The sequence below is a fragment of the Quercus robur genome, chromosome 9 (assembly GCF_932294415.1).
Source record: "Quercus robur chromosome 9, dhQueRobu3.1, whole genome shotgun sequence".
Taxonomy (NCBI): domain Eukaryota; kingdom Viridiplantae; phylum Streptophyta; class Magnoliopsida; order Fagales; family Fagaceae; genus Quercus; species Quercus robur.
In genome coordinates this window covers 10646566-10673913 of record NC_065542.1, presented here as the reverse complement: position 1 = coordinate 10673913, position 27348 = coordinate 10646566, and the positions used below count along the sequence as shown (strand labels likewise).

General features: G+C 40.6%; 2 protein-coding genes across 6 annotated transcripts in view; one reads left to right on the top strand and one right to left on the bottom strand.

Moving 5' to 3' along the window:
* LOC126698098 (rust resistance kinase Lr10-like) overlaps positions 1 to 27348 on the top strand; it is a 94161-nt gene that overhangs the window by 11584 nt on the left and 55229 nt on the right. The window lies entirely within an intron of this gene.
* The window catches only part of LOC126698107 (rust resistance kinase Lr10-like), a 144189-nt gene continuing 143742 nt past the window's right edge, over positions 26902 to 27348 (bottom strand). For all 5 annotated transcript variants that reach the window (XM_050395123.1, XM_050395126.1, XM_050395124.1 and 2 more), the window contains one exon: positions 26902 to 27013. In XM_050395123.1, the coding sequence (XP_050251080.1) occupies positions 26904 to 27013 (110 nt within the window). In that variant the 3' untranslated portion in view covers positions 26902 to 26903. The remainder of the gene's footprint in view (positions 27014 to 27348) is intronic.

The following is a 27348-nucleotide window of genomic DNA, read 5'->3' as shown; positions in this document are numbered from 1 at the left end:
CTTATGTGTAGTTTGTGTAGACCAACCTAGAAAATATTTATATTTGTGAGTAATTTTCAATCAATGACAAAAGACTTCTTGAGCCACCTGTATCTGTGAGTAATTTTCTCCCAATGGCAAAAGACTTCTAGAGCCAGTCTAAGATTTCTTCTAAAGGAGTAAGTTTAAGTTTGATTATTATTTCCTCTTCCTATGGGATGTGTTGGACAACTTCTAGCGAAATAAACATTAAAACTTTTAAACGAAAGCAGAAGTTGAGTGCAACAATTTTCCAATATTTGTTTCTGTAAGAACCAAGTACAAGAATTCTGGGCCTTAGATCACTTGGGCTCACAATTTATTTGTAGTGGGTTTAAGGATTTCCTACAATGGGTCGTTCTCGGCAGAGAGACTCAAAGCAACACTCAGTTGATATTCTCTCCTTGACTATTTTCTCTCAATTTTTCTGAACCCCTTCTTCTCCCAACTTTCCTCTATTTATAGCCAAGGTTAGTGGGGAGATCATGATTACAGTCACCGCTAGTGCTATTGAAGGTCCAGTATTATCTGGTTAAAGTGGTTGTTTAGGTGAAAGGGCGGTGCAGCATTTATGATCTTGGAACTTGGTTCCATTTTCACCGATTATGTTCGGCAACTCACGTTCCCGTGCATATCATGACCTTCCCGGATATGACTCATGCGCTCCACCCGGAAAGATTAACCGGTCAACCCCGGGAACTTAATACCCAAAACTTGTTTTTGCTCTAAGGCAGTTTCAAGAAGGGCATAAGGTAATTGGAACTTTCTACTGGGCCTGCGCCCAAGGCCGGTATGGGTTTGGGCCCGGGGCCTAGATGGGTCTGGGCCCAAGGCCAGTATGGGCTTAGGGAGCTCGGTGCCGTACAATAGCCCCCCCTTGATTCATACTCGGTCGCTGAGGAGAATCAAGGAGCTGCCTGGGCCTTTTGACCTCGGGAATCTTCTAGTCTGGGACTTCTGGCTGTCACTTCTCATTAATAGTCATCTCAAAAGACGCGCCGTTTCGCGGCGCCAGGCGCAGTCGTCATTATTGCCTGACGGTTCGTGAACCGAAGCGGCGCGCAAATCGGTTACGCTTGGCATTTGTTGGGTCGCTCGTAGGCTGTGCCCATTTATTGCTTGATTAAGCGTTTCTACTTTCCCCATTTCTTCTGGCTCTATAAATAGTCCTTCTCCAAACATCATTCCATTTTTCCTTCGCCTCTGATCTTTAGTGCCTACTCTCTGCCGACCACATTTCTGTGCGCTTGCTTGCTCAGCGTTCTTTTCCTCCTTAGAACCCAAAGTAAGTCTTTCTTCCCCTTCCTGTTCCTTCAGCTTTGTTTCTTTGAGTTCATTCTTGTAGTTTTAGGCTTTATAGATGGGTTATTCTTACCTTCTAGATACCCCGGCTGCTTTGGCCACCTTTAGGAGTAAATTTAGTATTCCCAATGACGTGGACGTGGCTTACTGCCATGAGAGTGATATGGAACTCCACCGAGGGCAGGGTACAGCCTTCTTTCCTTTGATGTCCATTTTAGAAGGTGGGGTTAGGTTCCCGGTAGATCCCCTCCTGATAAGCACACTCACCTACTATGGGCTGTGCCCCGACCAGCTTCCCTCCAATTTTTACCGGGTAGTTAGTTGTGTCGGCCAGTTGAACCATACCTTTGACTTACAATTAGACCACCATGATATTAACCAAATGTACAGCCTCTGTGGGAGCAAATCCACAAATTATTACTTAAAGACGAGGGATGCTCGGGTACGGCTGATATCGTGCCTACCTGATTCGAACAGGAACTCTGCCGGGGAGTTTGTCAGGGTGCGCGGCAATTGGTTTGCCGGGGAGATCCCTTGCCCCCTCACACGGCGTGAAGTGGGTTCGTACCGTCCCCTTCTTATAATTGTTTGAGTAAAAGAAAATTTTTTATTGTTAAAAGCTAATGCGTTATCTGTTCTTTTGCAGACGGCAAAGTGTTTGTTCAGGACCTCAGAGCCATCCACGTCAGGGACTTAAACTTCGTCCTCCGTTCCGAGATCTACGTGCATTGGGACGGGCAACTCCGGGCCTCACACCTGATCCTCGGCGTGGAACCGGTTTACTCTACTTGGCAGCCTTTCAAGCAGGCGTTGATAGTTGACAGCCCCCTGCTATCGTACATAGACGTCCGGTACGTGAATTTCTTGCCGCCGAAGCTTACAACCGGGGAAGCGAGGGAATTTGATCGGCGGTTCACTGCCGCGGACGAACTAGTTTCCCTGCGAGACGATTCCGCGGAACAGGTATCTCGGCGCCTTAGAGAGAGAGCTCACGAAGCCATACAACAAGGGGACCAAGCCCAAGAGCAGCCCCATCCCGAGGATCCACCCGCCGAGCATCAACAGCAAGTGACAGACGCGGCTAACTTGCTAGCTGAAGCGATCCAGCCCGGTGCAAGAATGGTGGCAAGGAGAGTAATGACCCTTGACAGGTTCGTGCCTGGTGCCCGGCCGACCAACCAGCCCCCGCCTACTCAGGGTCGGGGTCCAGTTTCTCAACCTCCTCCCCCCTCGCAGTCCGAACGTGCCCGGAAGAAACAGAAAGTAACCGAGCAACATTCCACGGGCCCGGGTGATGCCGCTGTCCAGACTCCTCCCCGACCAACAGGGGGAATTGTTATCCGCGAGCCGCCAACCGAAGCCGGCACGGGGGGCGCGTCCTCCTCCCAAGTGGCTCCAGCGTGGGAGCCAAAGTTTCTTCTGGACGGCAAGCCATTGCCATCGACGGCCTCTGTTTGGATGTGGGATAAGGGCGAGGGCGGCCGTATTGCCCAAACCTTGGCCGGAGCTCTCCAACTTCCCAAGGACGTGCATGCCTTTGATGATGGGTCCGAGGAGTCCGTGGGGCGTCGGTTAGAGTGGCACGCCATTGCGGTAATTCTTTTGTCTACTTGCTCCATGTAGATTTCCTTTTGTCACTTTGCTAACCTTCGTGCTTGCTAGGCCGCTCAACTGGCTCATATTGTGGCTGCCCGAGCACGGGAGCTTGGTGAGGAAAATGAGCGCGAGAAGGGGGCGCGGGAGTCAGCAGTAAAAACGGCTAAGGAAAAGGCAAAGATTGCTGAGGCTGCCGAGAAGAAGGCTGCTGCCGCGGAGAAGTTCCGAGCATCGGCTGAAAAGAGGTGTGCGGAACTCCTAGCCAGGCAAAATGAGACGGAACTCAAACTAGCCGAAGCCCTCAGCCTCAACACTTCCCATGCTGACGAGATAGCTGATCTCAGGGCAGGCTTGGCGGCCGCGGAGCAAAAGTGGTACGACGTAGGCTTTGCCGACTCCGAGAACTCCGCAGAGCCGGTGGTGGCTCGGGCTCGGCATATGGGTTTCGAGGCCGGGTGGTTTGCTGCTCTTCAGGCAATGGGAGTTCCTGAAGACTCGCCGCTGAGAGACCCCGGCCAGATTCCATTTCCGAACCCTGTACCTGCCGTCCAAAACGCCCCGGCTGCTATTGACGAGGAGGAGACGGCCAGTATGAGGGAGTTGGTTGAGCAAATCGAATCACATGCCGAGCCCGAGGATATGGAGGCCACGAGCATACCTACCGTGCAGGAGCTTCTTGGTGAGGGCCAGCCTTTTCCTCTGACCGTCCAGCAGGAAGTGCCAACACCGACTCAACCTCCCAGCTGATTTTATTTTTACTTGTTAGCTTATTTTTATTTTGTTTTTATTTGCCTATGTCACCGGGATGTGGTGATTGAACAATTGCTTTAGTTTGTCGGTTTTATTTGCCCATGTCACCGGGATGTGGTGATTGAACAATTGATTTTACCTGTTTAATTAGTTGTCTGTTTTCTTCTACCGTTCCAATTTGTTGAATGAAATTATCTTTGTTTTGTGTTTTGCTTGAATCATACCAGTGCTATGGCCGCTTAATAGAATGGTACCCCCGAAAACCTGTTGTGCGGCGCTGTGGGAAATTTAAGAGCGCTATTGGACTTAGTTTTTGCAAAAAGGGTTAGGTTTTTATCAGGATTTGGTTTAACCGAGGATTGTGCTTTCGTCCATAAGATTTACTCGTAAGGTTTTCACCTGCTCGGCGATGTTGATCGAGCCGAGGTTCAGGTTTCTGCCCTTAGGATTTATTCGTAAGGTTTTCACCTGCTCGGCGATATTGATCGAGCCGAGGGTCAGGTTTCTGTCCTTAGGATTTATTTGTAAGGTTTTCACCTGCTCGGCGATGTTGATCGAGCCGAGGGTCAGGTTTCTGTCCTTAGGATTTATTTATAAGGTTTTCACCTGCTCGGCGATGTTGATCGAGCCGAGGGTCAGGTTTCTGTCCTTAGGTTGTATTCGTAAGGTTTTCACCTGCTCGGCGATGTTGATCGAGCCGAGGTTCAGGTTTCTGCCCTTAGGATTTATTCGTAAGGTTTTCACCTACTCGGCGATATTGATCGAGCCGAGGGTCAGGTTTCTGTCCTTAGGATTTATTCGTAAGGTTTTCACCTGCTCGGCGATGTTGATCGAGCCGAGGGTCAGGTTTCTGTCCTTAGGATTTATTCGTAAGGTTTTCACCTGCTCGGCGATGTTGATCGAGCTGAGGGTCAGGTTTCTGTCCTTAGGATTTATTCGTAAGGTTTTCACCTGCTCGGCGATGTTGATCGAGCCGAGGGTCAGGTTTCTGTCCTTAGAATTTATTCGTAAGGTTTTCACCTACTCGGCGATGTTGATCGAGCCGAGGGTCAGGTTTCTGTCCTTAGGATTTATTGGCGATTCTCTTGGTGTGGTCAAAAAACAGCACAGACAAAAAAGTTCATCATGCTCTTAATCTTAATAGACTACAAGTTTTGGCTTACATCGATGGTTACACGTAGAATTTCTTCAGGTTGTTGGCATTCCATGGTCGGGGGAGCGGCCTCTCGTCCAGGTCCTCCAAGTGGTAGGCTCCTGCACCTGCGACGGCTGTGACTCTGTATGGTCCCTCCCAACTCTGAGCAAGCTTCCCTGCAGCCATGTCCCGCATGTGCCCCACTACCCTTCTTAACACTAATTCCCCGGCACTGAATTCCCTGGTCTTTACATTTCGGTTGTACCTTTGCGCCAGCTTCTGCTGATACTCGGCAAGACGTACGGTCGCGGCCTCCCTGCACTCTTCTAGCCAATCCAAATGCTCCATCATAAGGTCGGCGTTCTGTACGGGGTCAAACCCGGCGACCCGTGCACTGCATAAGCTCACCTCAGTTGGTATCACTGCTTCTGCGCCGTATGCCAGAGAAAATGGGGTTTCCCCCGTGGATCTCCTGGGGGTCGTGCGGTAGGCCCATAAAACACTGGGTAGTTCTTCTGCCCATCTTCCTTTCGCTCCATCCAACCTTCTCTTAAGCCCGTTCAAAATAGTCTTGTTTACTGCTTCAGCTTGGCCGTTGCTCTGGGGGTATGCCGGGGTTGAATACTTGTTCTTGATGCCGAGCTCGCTGCAAAAAGTCCGAAAAAGTTTCTGTCAAATTGTAGCCCGTTGTCTGTGACTAGTGAATTCGGCACCCCAAACCTTGTAACTATGTTTTTCCACACAAATTTTTTCACGTCAGTATCCCGGATATTGGCCAAGGCTTCAGCTTCAGCCCACTTTGTGAAGTAATCCACAGCCACCAGTACAAAACGGCGGTTCCCCGTTGCTCGGGGGAACGGCCCGAGGATGTCAAGCCCCCATTGTGCAAATGGCCACGGGCTGCTGACAGGATTTAGATGTCCTGCCGGCTGATGGATCATTGGGGCGTGCTTTTGACATTGCTCCAACTCCGAACGTATTCGGCGGCGTCCTTCTGCATCTGTGGCCACCAAAACCCCTGCGTCATTGCTCTGTGTGCTAAAGATCGTCCCCCAGCATGACCGCCGCATACTCCTTCATGCAGCTCGGTTAGAAGCTCCTTGACTCTTTCAAGATGCAGGCACAAGAGGTAAGGGCCCGCGAAGGACCTTCTGTACAACTTTCGGTCCGAAGACAACCAGTACCTGGGAGCCATTCGTCGAATCTTGTTGGCCTCGGCCTCATCCTCTGGAACTTTTTCTTCGGAAAGAAAGTCTATGATCGGGTTCATCCAGCATGATCCGGCCACCGCCACCTGCGCGACCTCTACTCTGGCCTGGTCGAGAGCAGTCTTCACACAGATGCTTGGCTCCCTTACAAGTTCAATCGTGATAAGCCTCGGGGTGTCCTCGGTAGCAGATGAGGCTAACGTGGCAAGAGAGTCAGCATGCCTGTTTTGTGACCGGGCTACCTGGGATATCTTCACCGTTCCAAACTGACCGATAATTTGCTTTGCCGTACTTAGATAAGCTTTCATTCGGGGATCCCGAGCCTTGAAGTCCCCAGTGATCTGACAAACAACCAGCCGAGAGTCCGAGTAGATTTCCACGTCCTTGGCGCCCAGATGCAATACTGCCCTCAGTCCGGCCAGCAGGGCTTCATATTCGGCTTCGTTGTTCGTGGCTTTGAACCCCAATCTGAAGGAGCGTTCCAGTCGCATACCTTCAGGGGTGACTATGACAATACCAGCCCCAGCCCCCACAGCATTTGATGCGCCGTCCACAAATAACCTCCACGGGCGAATCTCCGCACTACAGATTACCTTGCCTTCACTCTTAGGTGTAAATTCCGCGATGAAATCAGCGAGAACCTGCCCTTTCACCGAGCTTCTAGGTCGGTATCTTATGTCAAACGATCCCAACCGAGTCCCCCATTTAGCAATCCGTCCTGTGAAGTCGGATCTTTTCAACAGTGATTGCAATGGATACTCGGTGAGGACGAACACTGTGTGTGCCTGGAAGTAGTGTGGTAACTTCCTCGTGGCGTGTACCAAGGCCAAAACCAACTTTTCCAGAGGCAGGTACCTTGTCTCGGCATCGACCAAGGTCTTGCTCACGTAATACACCGGCATTTGCACTCCCCGGTCCCTTAGTAACACAGCACTTACGGCATGATTGGTGACTGCAAGGTACATAAACAGATCCTCCCCGGGCTCCGGGGCCGTCAACCTCGATGCCTTTGCCAAATAGTCCTTTAGTTCTCGAAAAGCTTCATCGCAGCTCTCGTCCCACTGAAACCCCTTCCACTTCTTCAGAAGTTGATAGAATGGTCGGCAGCGGTCGGCAAACTTGGAGATAAATCGGTTCAGGGCGGCCAACATCCCGGTGAGCACTTGCACCTCCTTAGGATTGCTCGGTGGTTTGAGGCGATTGACGGCCTCTATTTGGTCGGGGTTAGCCTCTATTCCCCGAGTGGAGATCAGATAACCCAGGAACTTGCCAGCCCCCACTCCGAAAGTGCACTTTTCGGCATTGAGGCGCAGCCTGTGTCGCCGTAGTATCTCGAATACTCCCCGAAGGTCTTCAGTATGCAGCGACTCTTTTCTGCTTTTTACTACCATGTCGTCGATATAAATTTCAACCGTGCACCCAATTTTTTCCCGAAACATCCTTGTCATCATACACTGGTAGGTGGCCCCGGCATTCTTCAATCCAAACGGCATAACCTCGTAGTGATAGTTTGCGTTCGGGGATATAAATGCTGTCTTCTCTCGGTCCTCGGGCGCCAAGGCAATCTGGTGGTAGCCTTGGAAAGCGTCGAGGAAACTCATTCTCGGGTGCCCGTACGTGGCATCCACTAGCTGATCAATCTTGGGCATCGGGAATGGATCCTTGGGACACGCTCTGTTTAGATCGGTGAAGTCCACGCAAACTCTCCATTTCCCACTCTTCTTCTTCACTACGACAGTGTTTGCTAGCCATCTCGAGAAGAATATTTCTTTTATGACCCCGGCTTCCTTCAGTCGCTGGACCTCCAGGTTTACTGCATCGACGTGTTCCTTTGATGCTCTTCTCGACTTCTGCTTTTTTGGGGGAAACGATGGGTCCACATTGAGTTTGTGAACAATGAACTCGGGGTCTACGCCGGGCACTTCATACAGGTTCCACGCGAAGACATCTATGTTCTGCAACAGGAACAACAACATCTCTACCCTTTCCCGGTCATTCATGCTTGTACCTATCTGGAAGTATTTGTCACTATCTGGGAGAATTCTTACCTTCAGTATCTCCTCGGCAACGTCCGCCCCATTTTCCTGGGGTATCTGTAATTGCTATGCAGCCTCTTTCTCGGCATGCTCAACTTGGCCGAGCTGTTCCTTTTCCCACTGGACCGCGGCTACGAGGCATTGCTTCGCCACCTGCTGATTCCCCCTTACCTCTACAACTCCGTACTCAGTAGGAAATTTTACTTTCACGTGAAGGGTGGACGGAACAGCCCCCATGGCGTGAATCCACGGCCTCCCCAGGATTGCGGTGTAAGGTGCGAATGATCGGACTACTATGAACGTAACTACAACTTCCTTGCCCTCCATGTCCACTGGGAGAGAGATTTGCCCCTCGGGAATCACAATTCTCCCGTCAAACGAGACCAATGGCGTGTTATACTTCGCCAAATCCTGGGTTTTTAACCCGAGCCCTTCGAAGAGGTCCGGGTACATGACATCAGCCCCGCTACCCTGATCAATCATCACCCTCTTCACCAGGAATCCGCCTATCCGGGCTGTCACCACCAAAGCGTCGTCGTGAGGTTGGATGGTTCCTTCGAAATCATCTTCTCCGAACGAGATGTCTAGCCGTCCAACTCTCTTTTGCTTCTTGGATGATTCTCCCTCCGCGCAAGCCACTGTCATCACCATCCTTGCCGCTGCTGCCCCTCTCGGTGCGGCATGAATGACGTTGATTACCCCCCGGGGTGGTGGAAGGGGATTCCTTTTCTGTTGGGCGCCCTGCTCGGTCTCCCGGTCAGTGGAATCTGCTATAAACTCTTTCAGGTGCCCTGCCTTCACTAACTGCCCGAGATGATCTTTCAACACCCTACACTGCTCGGTGGTGTGCCCCTTGTCTCTGTGATAAGTGCAGTATAGGCTTTGGTTCCTCCGAGATGGGTCGCCCCCCATTTTGTTCGGCCATCTGAAGAATGGCTCGTTCCTTACCCGTTCCAGTATCTTTTGCACGGGCTCTTTAAACAACACATTAACCCCTTCGATCTGCACCTCTGGTTCCTGCATTCTGAAGTCCCTTTTCGGCTTCGGTGGCAAGATGCTTTGCCGAGATCTCCCCGTAAAAGGGGCTTTCCCCCTGCTTTGCAGCCGGTCATCCTCCAGGCGTTTGTACTCCTCTATGCGTCTCATCAGTTGCCTCATATCCTCCGGGGGTCTTCTTGTCAGCGACTCCCGCAGTTCAGAATCCTCGGGGAGCCCCATCCTGAAGGTGCTAGCCGCAATTTTCTCGTTTCCCCCACCAATCTCATTGTAGAGTTCCCAGTATCGGCTGGCATAACTCCGAAGGGTTTCCCCGACCCTCATTTTCATGGAAAGCAACGCGTCGACCGGTTGTTGCACTCGGCTACATGTTACGAACCTGCTGCCGAACTCCTGAATCAGCTCGGCGAAGCTGTGTATAGAACCTTTCCGCAACCCATTGAATCATCTCAGTGCGGTAGAGCCGAGACTAGAGGGGAATACTTTACACATCAATGCATCGTTGTGCGCATGCAAAGACATCATGTGGATGTAATGACTGACATGCTCCACGGGGTCTGTCCTCCCCTCATAGGAATTGAATGGTGGACGCGTGAATCTGCTCGGCATGGGTGCCCGTTCAATCTCATCAGAGAATAGAGACCGGGCTGCCATCCGCAAGGCCCTGCTCATAGCGTCCATCGCGGCGTTGTGGTGCCGCCGCTCCTCTGGCGACTCTGACCCTTGGTTATCATATCCATGCGACCGGGAACGGTCCCGTCTACGACGCGTCTCCCGGGAGTGACGACGTGACTCTTGAGAACGTGATCGGTCTCGGCGTTGTTGTGTAACAGATCGGCTGGAACCTTCCTCGCCACGGTTCCTCCTGGGTTGGGGGTTGTGGTTCCTTTCGTGGCGCCGACCCCTTGCTTCCAGCTCCAAGTTCATTACCAATCTGCGCAACCGCTCCAGCTCCCGGTCTCTATCATCATGTTGCTGATGTGCTGAGACGTTTGAAATTGTCCGGTGTGTCTGGGCCGACCCTTCTCCCAATCCGGACCTTTCCTCTCCTCTTGGATGCTCCCTATCCTCCAGCCGCTTCTGCCTTCTCTCCCTCCACGTCGATCCCCGAGAAGATCCTGCGGAATTGCTCGGAACGTGCCCTCCTGAACGCTCCTCAGACATCTTCTTTGCTTGAGTCTCACTCGAACCACAGCTTCGTAGGAGAGCCCCACGGTGGGCGCCAATTGTAAGAACCAAGTACAAGAATTCTGGGTCTTAGATCACTTGGGCTCACAATTTATTTGTAGTGGGTTTAAGGATTTCCTACAATGGGTCGTTCTCGGCAGAGAGACTCAAAGCAACACTCAGTTGATATTCTCTCCTTGACTATTTTCTCTCAATTTTTCTGAACCCCTTCTTCTCCCAACTTTCCTCTATTTATAGCCAAGGTTAGTGGGGAGATCATGATTACAGTCACCGCTAGTGCTATTGAAGGTCCAGTATTATCTGGTTAAAGTGGTTGTTTAGGTGAAAGGGCGGTGCAGCATTTATGATCTTGGAACTTGGTTCCATTTTCACCGATTATGTTCGGCAACTCACGTTCCCGTGCATATCATGACCTTCCCGGATATGACTCATGCGCTCTACCCGGAAAGATTAACCGGTCAACCCCGGGAACTTAATACCCAAAACTTGTTTTTGCTCTAAGGCAGTTTCAAGAAGGGCATAAGGTAACTGGAACTTTCTGCTGGGCCTGTGCCCAAGGCCGGTATGGGTTTGGGCCCGGGGCCTAGATGGGTCTGGGCCCAAGGCCAGTATGGGCTTAGGGAGCTCGGTGCCGTACAGTTTCTTTTTTGGTATAACCAATATTTGTTTCATCCACAGGAATTGATTGCAATTTGCAACAAGATTCTAATATTTAGTATTTTTTTCAAATGTTAAATTGCACTAGCACCCTTTGAACTTTCAAGTAGTTAAATTAAAGCTCCATAATTATGTTTTTTTTTTTTTTTTTGGGGGGGGGGGGTCAATTTGGTACAATAACTGTGATACCATATCAATATTTAGGCCCACTTCTATCCGTGCCCAGTTCATTTTCTACCAAACGGAACACATGGGTCTTAGGTGAGCCGAAATGTTTTTGCATCCAATAATAAAAATGAAGGAAAATATTAAGAAAACTAAGGATGAAAGTAGGAATTTGTCTTTGGGGAACCAAAACATGAACAATAAAATCTTTTGATCATTCAACATTCAAGAATAAAAAAATACTAAAACTCAAATCTAAATTAGTATGCAAAAAATAGAACAAGTATCTATTCCGGATTAACAGAATATAAATAAAATAAAACACAAAAATGACAGTTTTTAAACATATTTTATATTATTTATGATATTTTAAAATGAATCTTGATTTTTTTTTTTAAATATTGAAAATTATTTATATTAATTATGTAATAAATTTTACTATAATTTCTCTTTTAATGTAACTATGTTGAAATGATCAATAGCCAGAAAACCTAGCCCTTCCTGTCTTGGATTCTTACAAGGTAAAGTAAATGACAACATTTCCTACTTTCAAATCTACACCGTCCAAGTGGAAGCACAACCACTTCACAGCACCAGTAGTATAGAAACTTGGCCAAAATTTCACATCTTTGAGTTTCATATTTGGGTCCCTAATTTGGATTCTTCCTCTCACATCACAGCATCTACCTCTCTCTTTCATCTTGATTTCTCAATTTTCCCTTTGTTCTCTCTCTCTCTCCCCCTAAATGTGTGGTAGTTTTCATGTGAGAGATCTTTGTACATTTCTTGTAAATTTGATTTTATTTCAACATTTCAAAATTTTCGTTATTGTCAATCAATTTTAGGCAAAACACATTTTTGTCTTTATATTTACATTATGTGTCTGTTTGGTAGAAATTTTTTATGGTAATTTATTTGCATAGTATTTATTAAAATATAAAAATTTTGATAACTTTTATATTAAATGTATAGCAAATTTTTTTTTTTAAAAAAAAGCTTATTTCTAATAAAAGTTATTATTTATCAAAAAAGAGCTTAAGGCAAAAAACAAAAAGCTTTTAGCAAATAAGCAAGAGCCAAATGCACATGCTTGGTAAAAACAAGGGAGAGAGAAGGGAAATGAAGGGAGGAAGAGAGGGGAGAGGAAAGGGAAACGAAATGATATTATTTTCACTTGTTTTCTTTGTACCAAAAAAAAAAAAAAAACTTTAAGGAGAGGAAAGGGAAGAGAAATGACATTATTTTCACTTGATTGCTTTGTACCCAAAAAATTTTTTATTGGTCACCATAAGAACTCTCTCTTCTCTCCCTCCCTCAATTTTCTTTTCCTCCACTCCAATCCATTCAATTTAGTGATTTTTTTCCCCAATCATTTTGATCCTTTATTTTCTTGATGAAATAATTTTGATCCTTAAGTTATGAAAATATTGTCATTTTAGTACTTGTAATCTCACTTGGCACACACGCACGTAGCTGATAAAATAATTAGGAATAATTAATTACTAGTATTAAAAAACCACATCTGCATCTAAAAAAAAAAAAATCAACATCAAAAAAGAAAAAAGAAATAATGATTTTCTAAAGAAAATATTTTTTTTTTAAAAATGAATTAAACAAACACTCAAGTTTTTTCTTCCATTTCTTGCAAAAGTTAGCGTTGCCTGTGATCAAACCATTCCAATTCTTGGAACAAACCTCACTGACATTGTTGTCATAGGTAACTAGAAGACGATTTGTGGTTTGGACTTTGTAACTTTCAGTGACACTTAATACAAACAAATAAATAAAATAAATAAAAATGTTGCAACATTAGTTTGCTCAAGAACACAAGCAAAAAATGAAGGAGAAAGTAATCTGTGATTTCATTGAATTCATTAATTATGCTACAACATAGCTCTGCCTTTTATACACAATGACAGAGCATGAAGAGGGAAAATGATGCGGGAGACGCAAGAAGATTATTATTTAGTATTATTTATGTTCGCAAGCCAATTGTATTTTTATGTTTTAGGTCCTATTAGTTTATTGGGCTTTTAGTATTTTAATTTAGAAGTAAGGTTATTTTTGTAATAAGGCAATTAGGGTTTCCTAGTCAATTAAATCTAGGGTTTAGAAATCCTTTATAAGCAACCTATTGTACCCCTTGAGGAGTTAGTTGATATTTTGATGAATGAAAAAATGGTCGTTTGGTCTCTTCTTTGGTCCAGTGCTGACTCCAGATCTACCCTAGCTGCTGACTCCTAGTGGTTTCCCCGCTTGGTGCTAACTCCAAGCAAGGCCTAGGTGCTGACTTCTAGGTCACATCTTTTATTTTTCCGTTATTTCAGTTTTGTTCTGGTTTCCTGCGTCAATTTTGGTATCAGAGCAAACATCAATCTTTTTGAAACATCACCGTAGTGACGAACTAGAAAAGTATTTAAAAAAAAAAAAATTCATTGCCGTGTTTCTCATCCCATCAAATCACAATTCAGATCCACAAGAAGTTAGCGCCACAATCAGCCTCCATCACCAGCAGTGTCCCCATCACACTGACGACTTCCAATTTCATTGTCCAACACCACCACGACGACAATCCAACCTTTAACCCGCCATCTGCTCACCTGCTCCACTCAAAGCTAGACCATCTCCGTCGACTCGCGAGCCCGATCCTGATCCTTGTCACTATTGCACCGCTAGAAGCCCTTCATCTAGTGTGCCACTGCTGGACCAAACTTCGATGCAGATCTGACCAAAGTTCACTGTTGTTCTCATCGAGACCTATTGCGAGCCTCACCTGAGTCTACACAACCTATATTGTGTTTTGAAGTTTTGTTGTTTGTGTTTATTAGTCACCTCAGGACAAGGCAGACACGTGAGTTCATTTATAAAGCCAACCTATCAACCCTAAGTGGGCCACGCCACTTTGGGTTAGAAGTTTTTCTCTTTTGGTTTAATTTACTGGTTTGAAATATTGTCAATATATTCTTTACGTGTGTACCAAAAAAAAAAATCAGGTCTAGCCTTCTAGGCCTTCAATCCAGTCCACAGTTTTTCTATTGGTGTTCAAACTTCAAACAGTGAAGTTTTATTTCGTTAATGCCATGACAATTCCTTCTTTAGTGGGCCATACATAGCAAGTCAAGTTGGCAAAATCTTTTTGCCCAGTGAGCTATGGTAATATCCGAAGCACGTTATTTTGATGGTTGTAATACTTATCCACGAGATTTTGTCAACTGGATGAATGGGATGGAGTAATTCTTTGAGCAAGCAAATTTTACAGATAACAAAAAGGTTAGGCATGCCAAGTTGAAGTTAAGAGATAAAGCACAAAGGTTTTGGGAGAATCTTGAATATTTCCGCTATATGAGGTATGAACTTGCCATTAGTGTGTGAGAAGATATGAACTTTTCAAGTTGAAGCAAAATACAATGAATCCTCATCCTTATCCCATTTCATGTCCTCAGCGCACTTTTGAACAATCTATCAAGAAATTATCTACCAAGGAATTAAATGAATTATCTGTAAAGCTCATGAAAGATGTTCAAGACAAGATTGCTTAGATGAAGCAAAAGAAGACTCAAACCAATTCAATTGGGAAACCAATGATACTTGATCACAATGAAATTATTGCTGCCCCAACAAAAGACAACATTGATGATGATATCTTGGTCATGGAGAATTCTCCAGCAACACCAAAGCTTAATGTTGACACAAACGTACATGCCTCAACAAGTGTTGCTTTAACATGCGTGCAAGGAAATGAATCTATTGAAGAGCAACAAGGTGAAGAGATGGTGTCTAAAGATAGTATTATGTTAGAGGGTGCACATGATGTGATATTGGAAGCTCATGAATCTGCTTTTGATTAGCTTTTCATGGTGCATGAAGAAAAATAGTTTGCTAAAGTGGAGAAAGTGGATAACATACTGCTTCCAATGGTTCAAGATAAGATTATGTTGATTCCACACATTGATTTTGTTTTTCCAGAAGAGGTTTTCATGTTGGAATTCAAGGTTTTTCTTTTCTCTATGCTCCCTAAGGTGAGTCCAGACTTGAAGCAAGTGTTACTTGTCAGCATTCTAATCCATCAATGCTTTAGAACTCGAGGTCGAGTTTTTTCCAACCAAAGGAGAATGATGCGGGAGACGTAAAAAGATTATTATTTAGTATTATTTATGTTTGCAAGCCAATTGTATTTTTATGTTTTAGGTCCTATTAGTTTATTGGGCTTTTAGTATTTTAATTTAGAAGTAAGGTTATTTTTGTAATAAGGCAATTAGGGTTTCCTAGCCAATTAGAACTAGAGTTTAGCAATCATTTATAAGTAACCTATTGTACCCCTTGAGGAGTTAGTTGATATTTTGATGAATGAAAAAAATGGCCGTTTGGTCTCTTCTTTGGTCTGGTGCTGACTCCAGGTCTACCCTAGGTGCTGACTCCTAGTAGTTTCCTCGCTTGGTGCTGAGTCCAAGCAAGACCTTGGTGCTGACTCCTAGGTTATATTTTTTATTTTTCCGTTATTTTAGTTTTGTTCTGGTTGTCCTGCATCAGAAAACATGATGTTACTATATAACCGGCAAAGGCACAAAATAACTATCTCCTCCATAAACATTTACAAAGAAATGAGAAAGACAACAAGCCGTATAATTTTGTGTAATTGTTAGAGATATTCAAGAACAATACTAGACTAAGCCTCAATATCTCTAACAATAAATAAATAAATAAATATATATATATATATATATATATATAAAAAATTTTGTGTGTAAATTTTTTTCCCCATGTATAAAGTCAGATAGTGTTATATTCTCTAAATACAGTGGAGCTGTCACGTGTTTACACTATTATACCTTTATTTACGTTAGTTATTCTGTTCTTCCAAAGCTTTCAAAAACATTTGTTCCATTGGCTTTTTGTCTTCACCGTTTAAACATAACTTCTTCTTTTTTTGAGTAAATAAACATAACTTAATTTTGACAAAGATTATTGATAAAATTGAGAATGTAATTCTTTATATATTGATTTTTATTTTTTTTATTTTTTTTAATTTTTATAGGAACCTGGGATGGACATACAATAGTGCATAAGTACAATGGTAGTACCATGGACAAAGCCATGGTTTGACTTGGGGGCAATGGCCTCCCAATTTTTTTAAAAAATATATTATTATATATGTGGGTACTAATTTTAACAATTTTTTTTTATAAAATTATACTTTTGTCTCCTTGATAATATCATTAATTCTTTTAAAAGTATTGTTATAGTCACAAATTTTTCTACAACATTTTTACAGGCTGTTAAGATAGCAAATTCTTATTGGTTCATATTTGGGCTAACTACTTACATTATTTTTTACTTGCCAATAATCACTTATCACATTAGCAATTTGTAAAAAAAATTTGTAGCTCTAGCATTTTCCTCATTTTAAAGACCAAATCTAAAACAAAATATACAAGTCCAAAAAAATTAGTCTAACAACAAAATTACCAATAGTAAAACTAAACAAAATTAAGCCTAGTCAACCAATTTTACCAAAAACAAACAATCTAACCCTTTAAACAGCCAGCAGCTAAGCAGTGGCAGAGTCAAAAGCCGAAGTCATTACACACAACTAGCAGCAAAGTCGTCCTCCCTTACTCTAAGTTCTGGCTTTGTTCCCGGAGTACAATTATAGTGGCCCCAAAGGTAGGTGATAGGCCAAGAATGTATTGACCCATTTGGTAACTTAGTCAATTAATTAACCAAGTGAATTAATTAGATTCAATTACATGCAATAAGCGTGGTAGCACAAACAAATCACCAACTAAATTAAATGCAGCGGAAAATAAATTTGAAACAAGTGATTTGTTTACAAATGGGGAAAACTACTGAGGCAAAACCCCACCGGGTGAATTTAAGGTCACCACTCCTGAGAATCCACTATTATCAAAACAAGCGGCTACATGTAAAGGAATTTTAGCACCTTATACCAACCTACAGTTGAACCCTTACCCAATACCCAATTGGACTTGTAATGTAGTGACAATCTCTCCTTTCAATGCACGACTCCCAGTACGAGACTAATCAATGATACACGGATCCCAGTACATGACTAACACACCAACTTAAGGAAGATGTTGGTTGCAAAGTTCTTCAATTCATCCAACAATGAAGATCAAGAAACTTCTTGATTACAAAACCCTTGGCACAAAGACGCAGTAGTTTCTACAAAGAGAATGATAAACTAGGGCAATTTCTGTCTCCGATCACAATATGCATGAATGGATTTTCTGATTCCTTATGTGACGGCGTTTAAAATAATCCTTATATATGTCTTCGGTTGTGAGAAAAGAAACTCTACACAAATACTCTTGGATACGCGTGAAATCAAATTTGGAAATTCTGATTTCATAATTCTCGACAAATACATCTTCTATCGAGTTGCTGTCAAGCTTCAACAATAAACCTTGATAGATAGATTTTGTCGAGACATCTGTCAAGATTTAATGAACAACACTTCTTCACTTGTTTCTTGAATAGACTTGCATGGCTTTAACATTTGTCTTGAACAACATGTTTCTTGAAGTCTCAAACCATTCTAGATCTACCCAATTACAAGTAAAGTGCGTTTTGTCAAAGAATTAGCCAATTACATCAAATATGTTCCTAACAGTAGGCTTGGGCCTAATGAATAGTAACAATTTACTAGGAGTGCCGAAGATTGGTGTAATTTAATATGCCCATGTACAATGTAGAGCATGAATAATGAAAATTGAAGTACAACTCCATATCTTCTCAAGTTAAAGCCTAATTATTAGTTAATTTTGAGTACGAGCAAACAGAATTTAGAAGTAAAAAATAAAGGCGAAAAACACATTTTGGTCCCTACATTTTGACCCGATTCCCGTTTTGGTCCCTAAGTTTTTTTTTTACCGCTTTTAGTCCCTCTCCAGAAAAACGGTTCCATTTTAGTCCCTGCCGTTACATCAGAAACGGATATTGCTGACGTGGCAAACGGCAAAGTCAAAAAATAATAAACTAATGTCCACGTGGCCTAAATTAATAATAAAAAATATTTTTTAATGCCACGTCAGCATCTAAATTAAAAAAAAAATTAAAAACTCTCATAAAAAAAATCCTTAAATAAAAAAATTAATTTATTAATTCTAACTAAATAAAAAAAATTAAAAACTCTCATAAAAAAAAAAAAATCAAAAACAAATTTAAAACTAAACCCAGCAAGAACAACAAAACCCAGAAATCGCCCGTGAGCGCGTTGTCTTGAACGTACAGGCTACGGAGGAGAGTCAAGTTGGAGAAATCTGAGGGGATCTCGCCGGAGAGACAGTTTGCACGGAGACTCAGAACTCGGAGTTGACTCAGCTGGCCGAGTGTGTTGGCTGGAATCGCACCCACTAACCCAACCCTTGGTAAACGAACAGAGTACACGAAGCTACGATTAGGGTCGCACTCAACTCCGAACCAGTTGCAGGCTGAGCAGACGAGTTCCATTGTACGCGGTTCGCGTGTGGGGTCTGGTTGAGAAAAGCAAGGAGAGCTTGCTTGTCCTGAGTCGGCTCAGAGTTAACTCGCCCACTCAGTAGTAAAAGCAGCGATACGAAGCACAATAACCACACTGACCCAGAGTCAAAACCCACTGCCGCCATTTGGGTATCAAATTCTCAAACCCAAACAAAACGAAAACAACAAAGAATGAAAAACAATCTCTCTCTCTCTTATCTTCTACATGCTTGTTTTGTAATGACGGTTTCGGACAATCCCAAAAGCTGTTTTCCGTCGAAATTTCATATGGGAAAGAAAGAGAAAGAGAGAGAGAGAGAGAGGGAGAGCTATGTGAGCTCAAGAGTGAGAGGTTTTTGTAAGATAGAAGGTATTTTAGGTATCACGAGGTTGCAAAGTGAAAAAAATAAAGATGGTTATTCCAACAAAGTCTTTTTGGGTTTTGTTGTTCTCGCTGGTTTTAGTTTTAAATTTGTTTTTGATTTTTTTTTATGAGAGTTTTTAATTTTTTTTTATTTAGTTAGAATTAATAAATTAATTTTTTTATTTAAGGATTTTTTTTATGAGAGTTTTTAATTTTTTTTTTAATTTAGATGCTGGCGTGGCATTAAAAAATATTTTTTATTATTAATTTAGGCCACGTGGACATTAGTTTATTATTTTTTGACTTTGCCGTTTGCCACGTCAGCAATATCCGTTTCTGATGTAACGGCAGGGACTAAAATGGAACCGTTTTTCTGGAGAGGGACTAAAAGCGGTAAAAAAAAAACTTAGGGACCAAAACGGGAATCGGGTCAAAATGTAGGGACCAAAATGTGTTTTTCGCCTATAATTATACCACCAATTTAAAAAAACAAAATTGAAAATACCATGTGTGAAATTAAATAGAGTAACAACTTGCTAGTTACAAGGCAGTACTGATTTTTCTAGTCAACAAATAATTTTTCTCTCCCATTTGGAGGGTGGCCCAGCTTTCTAATCAATTGGTCTTGTATGCATGAGTTTATCGTAATTATTGCATTCTCGAATGCATATAGGGTAGGGACTTTTTGTTCTGGTTTATATTATCTCACACACCAAGCTCACCATGGTCAAGGACCATATCTTCTTCAATCAACTAGCAACTAGCAAGTGAAACTTCTCACCATCTATGCAGTTGACATAGGACTACTCTTGACTCTGAGTTATCCGTTTGTAAGAAAGGGTGTGAGTTTGTGTTTTACAACTCGTTTCATCTAGAAAGTTTACTAAGTCTTTTGTAATTACAAAGCAACACAAAAACTAACAAATGAAATAATTAAGAAAACTTATGAATATATGTTTTCTAAAATGTGTGTGCATGTTTATTTTATTTTTTATTTTTAGAATTGTGTGTGGTGAACTTGATGAACACTTGTGATTTCCCCCCCTTATAATATGATAATAGAACTCTTTTGAATGGGAAAATCATCAATTTAGAGAATGTGTTTTTAATAAGCTCCAAAGTTACATTATTTTCAAGATAATTATCAATTTCCTACTCAATATGTGGTACCTTAAAATGTCACTAGATCCCACGATGTGGTCCGCATATTATCAATTCCTACACAGTATGTGGTACCCTAAAATGTCTTTAGATCCCATGATGTGGTCAGTATTGATTAGAACTTTAGGGAGTCCATCATGGTAATTTAAGATGTGACGAAGATACAGTGAACATGTTGACAAGCTAGTCATGTTCAATCAATTTCATACCAGCTTTCTTCTCCCAAACAAAAAAAAAAATTCATACTAGCTTTTTGAAGAGCTATTTGAGGATAAAAGACAGATATTTCGTATTTGATGATAAGATTCTCACAGACACTATGTAAAAGTTTGGTTTGGGTGTTATGCATATATTCCATTCACCTTCGTATTAAATTGAAGCCATGACTCAAGACTCATGAGTTATGAGTCAACAACTAGCTTCCATGAATTTGTGGTTCTATATACAAACTTGAAAATGACTTTCACAAGTAGAGTCATCCTTATTATCAAAAAAAGAAAAAGAAAATAAGTAGAGTCATCTCTTTTTTTGATTCTTTGCTGCTTTCTCACTAGAACATCAATGAAAAATACAACTTCTTGTCCCAACTCCCAGCCTCCAACAAGTTAAATTACATAACTTCATATGGTCATACAGTGTAAGAAAAGTTGAGCAAATTCTTTGTTCGTCAACCAAGACAAATTATTAGGTTCACCGGAGTATAGTTCAAACGGTCTTCAACCAATGAAATACTGTCAATTATACAAGTGTGTGATTCAACTTCCTAATCATTAGAAACATACATAAATATATATATATATATCATGGAGAGAACAATATAAGTTTGAAATTATTGTGTGTATCTTAAATATAAAATGAAAAGATAATTTTATTAACTATAAATATTTTTGGACATGGCTTACGTCCATTGCAGCATTAATACACTGAACCCAACATGCTTAGAGATGTTTGAATTGTGTCGAGTCCATTGCACTAATGGATTAGACTTAACCTTAAGCTACTTTTTAAATAATAAATACCGTGGGTTCATAAAAAGGACACCAATTTATTTTGGGTAAGAAGGGTTTTTTTTTTTTTTTTTTTTTTTTGAGGAAGGGTAAGCGGTATTTGAATTTGTCCTTTATATGAGAATATATATTCCCAACTAAGCTAACAAAAACTCATGAATGTATCAACCATTTTTTTTTTCTTTTGATTTGATAGTGTAGGATTGGGGATTTAAACCTCATATGTTTGACCAAAAAGTGTGATTTAAAAAAAAAAAAAAAAAAATTATAAATATGATAGAATCTCAATTTATGATATATACTTAATGATAATTACTCTATTAGAGTACAAATCAAAGTAAAAAGACTGTGATATTTGATAGTAGAGGCTCATTAACGTTATGGATAAGTTTGGTGTGGGTGTTCATGATGTTCCATCTTCATGTCCAATTGAATTGAAGGCACAACTCATGAGTCAACTTTTCATAAAGCTGTGGTTCCTTCTTGTAGTCCATGACAAACTTTGAAAATGACTTATGCAAGTGGTATGTATCTTTCCTATATTTATTGGTTTCTCACATAAACGTCAATGAAAAATACGACTTGTCCTCCCAACTTTCCATAAAGCAGTGGTTCCTGTAGTCTCCCAACTTCAAACACGTTAAATTAAATAGCTTTGTCATACCGTGTAAGAAAAATTGATCAATTTGTATTGAAGGCACAGTCAACTTTCCAAAAACCGGTGGTTCCTTCCTGTAGTCTCCCAACTTCAAACACGTTAAATTAAATAGCTTTGTCATACCGTGTAAGAAAAATTGATCAGTCAACTTTCCAAAAACCGGTGGTTCCTTCCTGTAGTCTCCCAACCTGTAGTCTCCCAACTTCAAACGCGTTAAATTAAATAGCTTTGTCATACCGTGTAAGAAAAATGGATTTTACCCGTGTGTGTCATTAGAGCATACATTAATTTTCATTTTTAGAAAAAAAATTTTCTAGAATTGAAAAGGTAATGACAACTTTTTCAATTCTCGAGAAAATATTTCTCAAAATAAAAAGTTTAATATAAACGCTAAAGATACACATTAACCGGACCAAGAAAAATTGGTCAATTTGTCTTTGTCCGTCAACCACAGCTCAAGAATGTCAGGAAATAGTTGCTCAAATTAATGCACCAAGTGATTGTCGTTTATTTATTTATTATTTCATATATATGTTATTATTATTAAATAAAATAATTCAAGAAGAAAGGGTGCCTGATGGCCTAATCACTATTTTTTTTTTTTTTTTGGGTCCTAAGAGCCATCAACCTTACAAAATCAGCCCATTGGACTTATAGAAGTAGCCCATGACAAGATTGTGAGCAATGAAAGTTTACATTCTGATGTAATAAAAGAAAATCAAAACTGAAAAAAACTTTTAAGCATGAGCTTTACATCATCTATAATGGGCTATAAGGCCCAGTTGATATCGGAGGAGTTCTGTAGACCACTGACCTGGAAAATAGTTACACACTCTTCCTATGAATGAGCCTATTTCTAGTTCTAGTTCTAGCAAATTAAAAAACTCAGATGAACAACAGAAGTTGAGTGCAACAATATTGTTTCATCCACAGGTATTGAAACTCATTTGTATTAATTCTGTAATAAATTTCACTACAATCTCTCTTTAAATGTAACTTCTCAATAATATATATATATATATATATTTTTTTTTTTTTTTTCGGGAAATGATGGTACAATTTACCATTTTTCTAATATATGTCAAAGAAAGAAATTGACCTACGTAAAGAGAGCTATCATAAATCAAAGGAACGAGTAATTATTTGTTACACAGAGATATGAAGCATCGTTTCACTATCAAATTAAGAAGACTAAAATTGCTCCAATTCAGCGAAAATGTTAGCTTTCCCATGTAAATCAACCACATATCACCTGGTTTGCATTTAAAATTGAGTTGAATGACTTGATTCACCTAAATGAATCGATGAACAAGTTGGATTGACGTTGTCTCCTACATTCCCTATCGATCTCTTTGATGAAGTTAGGAAAGTCTTGGTAGGCATTTTTAAGCGTTTAATTTCTCCCTCAAGCATTTCTACAACTTTTTTCATTGAAGGACAATCACTAGACTTTATTTGTGTACACCATAATGCAACAACGATCATGTTCATAGCAATTTTCTACTCCTCTTCAGTGGCATCTTCCATTTCTATGTCATTTCTTTCACTAAATTGGTCATTGACCTAAGTTGGAGAGTAAATTTGGCTTGAATGGTCTGCAAATGCATTCGCGTTCTTTCTTCTGTTTGTCGAAAGATAATTTGGTAACTTTTATATTAAATGTTTGACCAAAAAAAAAAAAATGATGATTTCTAATAAAACTTATATTTGCAAAAAAAAAAAAAAAAAAAAAAAAAAAAAAAAAAAAATTGAGACAAAAAGTAAAAAACTTTTAGCAAATAAGCAAAAGCCAAATGCAAGTTGTGGGGAGCATCCGAGGATGCGTATCCGTCCGAGGAGGCCAAGACCCATCATAAGGTAATTACTGAAGGGGGTGGTAATCAAAATCACGAGGGTGAGGTGTCGTATTCGACCGAGGACGCCATACTCCTCGGCACTATGCGTCCGAGGACGAACAGGGCGTGGCCTTGTGGTAGCCGGGCCTCAGAATCATGTCACCAATACAGATAGGATCACAGACCAAGGGTAAAAGGGAAAAGATAAACAAAATATCTGTAACCACAGCTGCCTCCGCATTAATGACTTCTCAACCAACTCTCTGGTCGCATTAATGTGGAGGTGATACCTAAACAGTAAAGAGACAGCCTTACAGTTGCCCATAGGAAGTTCTAGGAGGTGCTGGATGGGACAGAAAGAAATCCTCCGAACCCAACCTACACGTGTGCGGTGAGGATGGAAGGCAAAGGGTGGTATATAAACTGAAAGAAGAACATGCCAAGAGGGGGATCGGAACAGAAAAAGAAAAGAGAGAAAAACACAGACAAAAAGGAAGAGAGCAAAAGTACAGAGAAAGAATTGTATTGATCACTAAAGAAAACGATCGTTGTACCATCTTTAGACCTTTAATATACGTGAGAGTGAATCTTTTTAAGAGAACACAGTTAACCTAGTTCTTTACACCCATACTCTACAAATCATATTGTATGGGCATTTTTACGTGCGAATCCAACACTGTTAAGGTTCGTTGCAAATCGCGTCCTTACACTAGTGTTTGGCAAAAACAGGGGAGAGAGAAGGGAAATAAAAGGGAGGAGAGGAGAGAGGAAGAGAAAGAGAAATGATAATATTTTTCCTTTCACTTGTTTGGTTTGCACAAAAATGAAAAAAAAAGAAAAGAAATATATATTTATATATATATATATATAAAATATTTTATTAATTAATCTGACCATAAGAACTTTTTCTTCCCTCTCTCTCTCTTTCCTCCTAATTTAGAAGGAAATAATATGGTGGGCCATGAAGGAAATGAGTCTCTTCATTTTCTATTTCTTCAACCCAATACATTAAATATAATGATTATATATATATATATATATATATATTTTTTTTTTTTTTCAATCATTTTCATCCTTAAGTTTGGAAACTATTTTCATTTTAGTATTTGTCATCTCCCTTGACACACAAATAGCTAATAAAAATAATTAATTGCAATTAAAAAATCACATCAGTATCTAAATCAAAAAAATAAAAAAATCCACGTCAAAAAAGAAAAATCATATAAATATTTTCTAAAGAAAATAAATAAATAAAATGAATTAGAAAAACACTCAAGTTTCCTTTTATTGTCTTTCATTTCTTGCGAAAGTTAGCATTGCCTGTGATCAAACCGTTTCAATTCTTGGAACAAAATTCATTGACATTGTTGTCATAGGTAACTACAAGATGATTTAAGGTTTGAATTTTGTAGCTTTTACTGACACTTATAATAAATATAATAAAACAATGTTACAACATCAACATAGCTTATCAAAGACATCAACATAGCTTTGCTCAAGAACACAAGCAAAACATGAGGGAGAACGTAATATTCATTGAATTGATTAATTATGTTACAACTTACAAGTTACCATATAACTATCTCCTCTACAGACCAGATGCACCAATCAACTAATGACACCAGTGTGCAGAGTTTACCAAATATCCATACGGTGACGTTTTTTATCAAAGCCAAAATGGTGTCACTTGAATTAATTGAACGACACGGTTTTGGTCTGTGACTTAAAATGTGAACTTATAATCCTTACACGTGAAGAGCTGGGCCTAAGTCTATTTCCAGTTTTTTTTTTTTTTTTTTTTTTTTTTTTTTTTTTTTTTTTTTTTTTCAGAGACTTTCAATTTACGGCGTCCGCTCCTGATAATAACTTTTTATTATTAGACCAAGACACCAATCAATTTTTGGCATAGGCGGGGATTGAACCCCAGATTTCTTATACAACCATCAGAGACTTTACCAATTGAGTTAACTGGAACCCACTATAAGTCTGTTTCTAGTTAATTACACAGTTTCAGTCTCAACGCATAGTGTTAGGTTTTAAGATTTTAGGAACTAATGTATTAGAACTTCAATTTGCATTATGTTGGCAAACCATGATCAAAACATTGAGTCTAGGTTTAGGCTTACAAAGTATGTTTATTTGTAAAATTGGAATCGAGTGATTGTAGAATTTATTGGACTAAATCTGCAAGGCTCGATTGATCGAAAATCAGATTCGATCGATCGAACCAAGTGCAGATTTATTTTTCTGCAGAATTCCAGTTCAGCCTAAACTCTACTTAAACGTATTAGGGTTCAAGTAAAACACTCCTATATATAAGGGAAACCCTAAAACATTTTTTTTAAGTTTTTTAGAGAGAAAAGAGTGTGCGTCTTTGGTAGGTCTAGGGTTTTGTACCCAAAAACTCTCTAAGCACTTTGTTGCTCCATTATGCTGTGTGTGTGAATCTTTTGTGAGATCAAGAAGTAGTTGCCTTCACACATACTTAAGGTTTCCAAGATTCAAGACTATGTCAAGAACTTGGTGATCGTTTCAGTTGCTACATTAAAGAGCTAAAAGCAACACAAGCGGGTATGCTTGTAGTTGCTGGAGAATCCAAGAAAGAAGGAGTCTATGGTCTCGGAGCTTGCACGTGGTCGTGTCAGTAAGTTTCTACTGGTGGGTAGCAATAGGATGTTAGTGGTCTAAGTCGCTATTGTAAAATTTCGATTCTTTCATAGTGGATTCAGGTTTACCTTGAGGATTGCTAAGTTAAATCCTCCCCAAGTTTTTACTGGTATGGTTTCCTAGGTCATCATATCATTGTGTTATTTATATTTCCGCTGCTTTGCACGATATGATTATATGATTGTGTTATCCTAGATCTGAAACTTGGACTAAGTAATCACTTAGCAAATTTACTAGGTTAATTTAGTTGTGTTTTAAGGGGTCTAAAAACTATCACATAGTGTGGAGGATAATGTGGACTTAATTTTTCTTTTATTAATCAGACCCATTAGCGCTCACTTGTATACTATATGAAGCTTTCTTTGCTCTCAGTTATTCATTAAGCAAGATAATGAGAATCACAGATTTTTCTCTCAATCTTTCTCTATATGTTTCCTCTCCTTTCCATTATATAGAAACTCATCAAACTCTATCAACCAGGCAAATAAACGTTTATTAAGAAATGAGAAAGACTACAAGTCGTATAATTCTATGTAAAGAGAGCTATAATAAATCAAGGGAACAATTATTTGTTACACAGGAATATGAAGCATCTTTGTAAATTGCAAAATGCAATCATTTAGTGGAGACATTTGCTTTCCCAGTTAAAATCAATAGTTTGAAACATCAAATAGTTTGCATTTAAATTTTAGTCAATTGACTTGATTCACCTGATTGAAATGATGAACTAGTTGAATTTAAGTTGTCTCTTACATCCCTTGTTGGTCTCCTTGGTGATGATGATAGGAAAGGTTTGGAAGGCATTTGTAAGCATTCAACTTCTCCTTCAAGCATTTCTACAACTTTTTTCATTGAAGGACAATCACTAGGCTTCATCTGTATACACCATAATGCGACTATGATCATCTTCTTAGTAGTTTTCTTCTCCTCCTCCATGGCATCTTCCATTTCTATGTCATTTCCTTCGCTAAATTGGCTATAAACCCAAGTTGGGAAGTAATTTTGGCTTGAATGGTCTACAAATTGATTAAGGTTCTTTCTTTTGCATGCCATTTCCAACAATAACATGCCAAAACTATAAACATTAGCTTTATAGGAAATCCCTCCAATATTTTTATAGAACAAC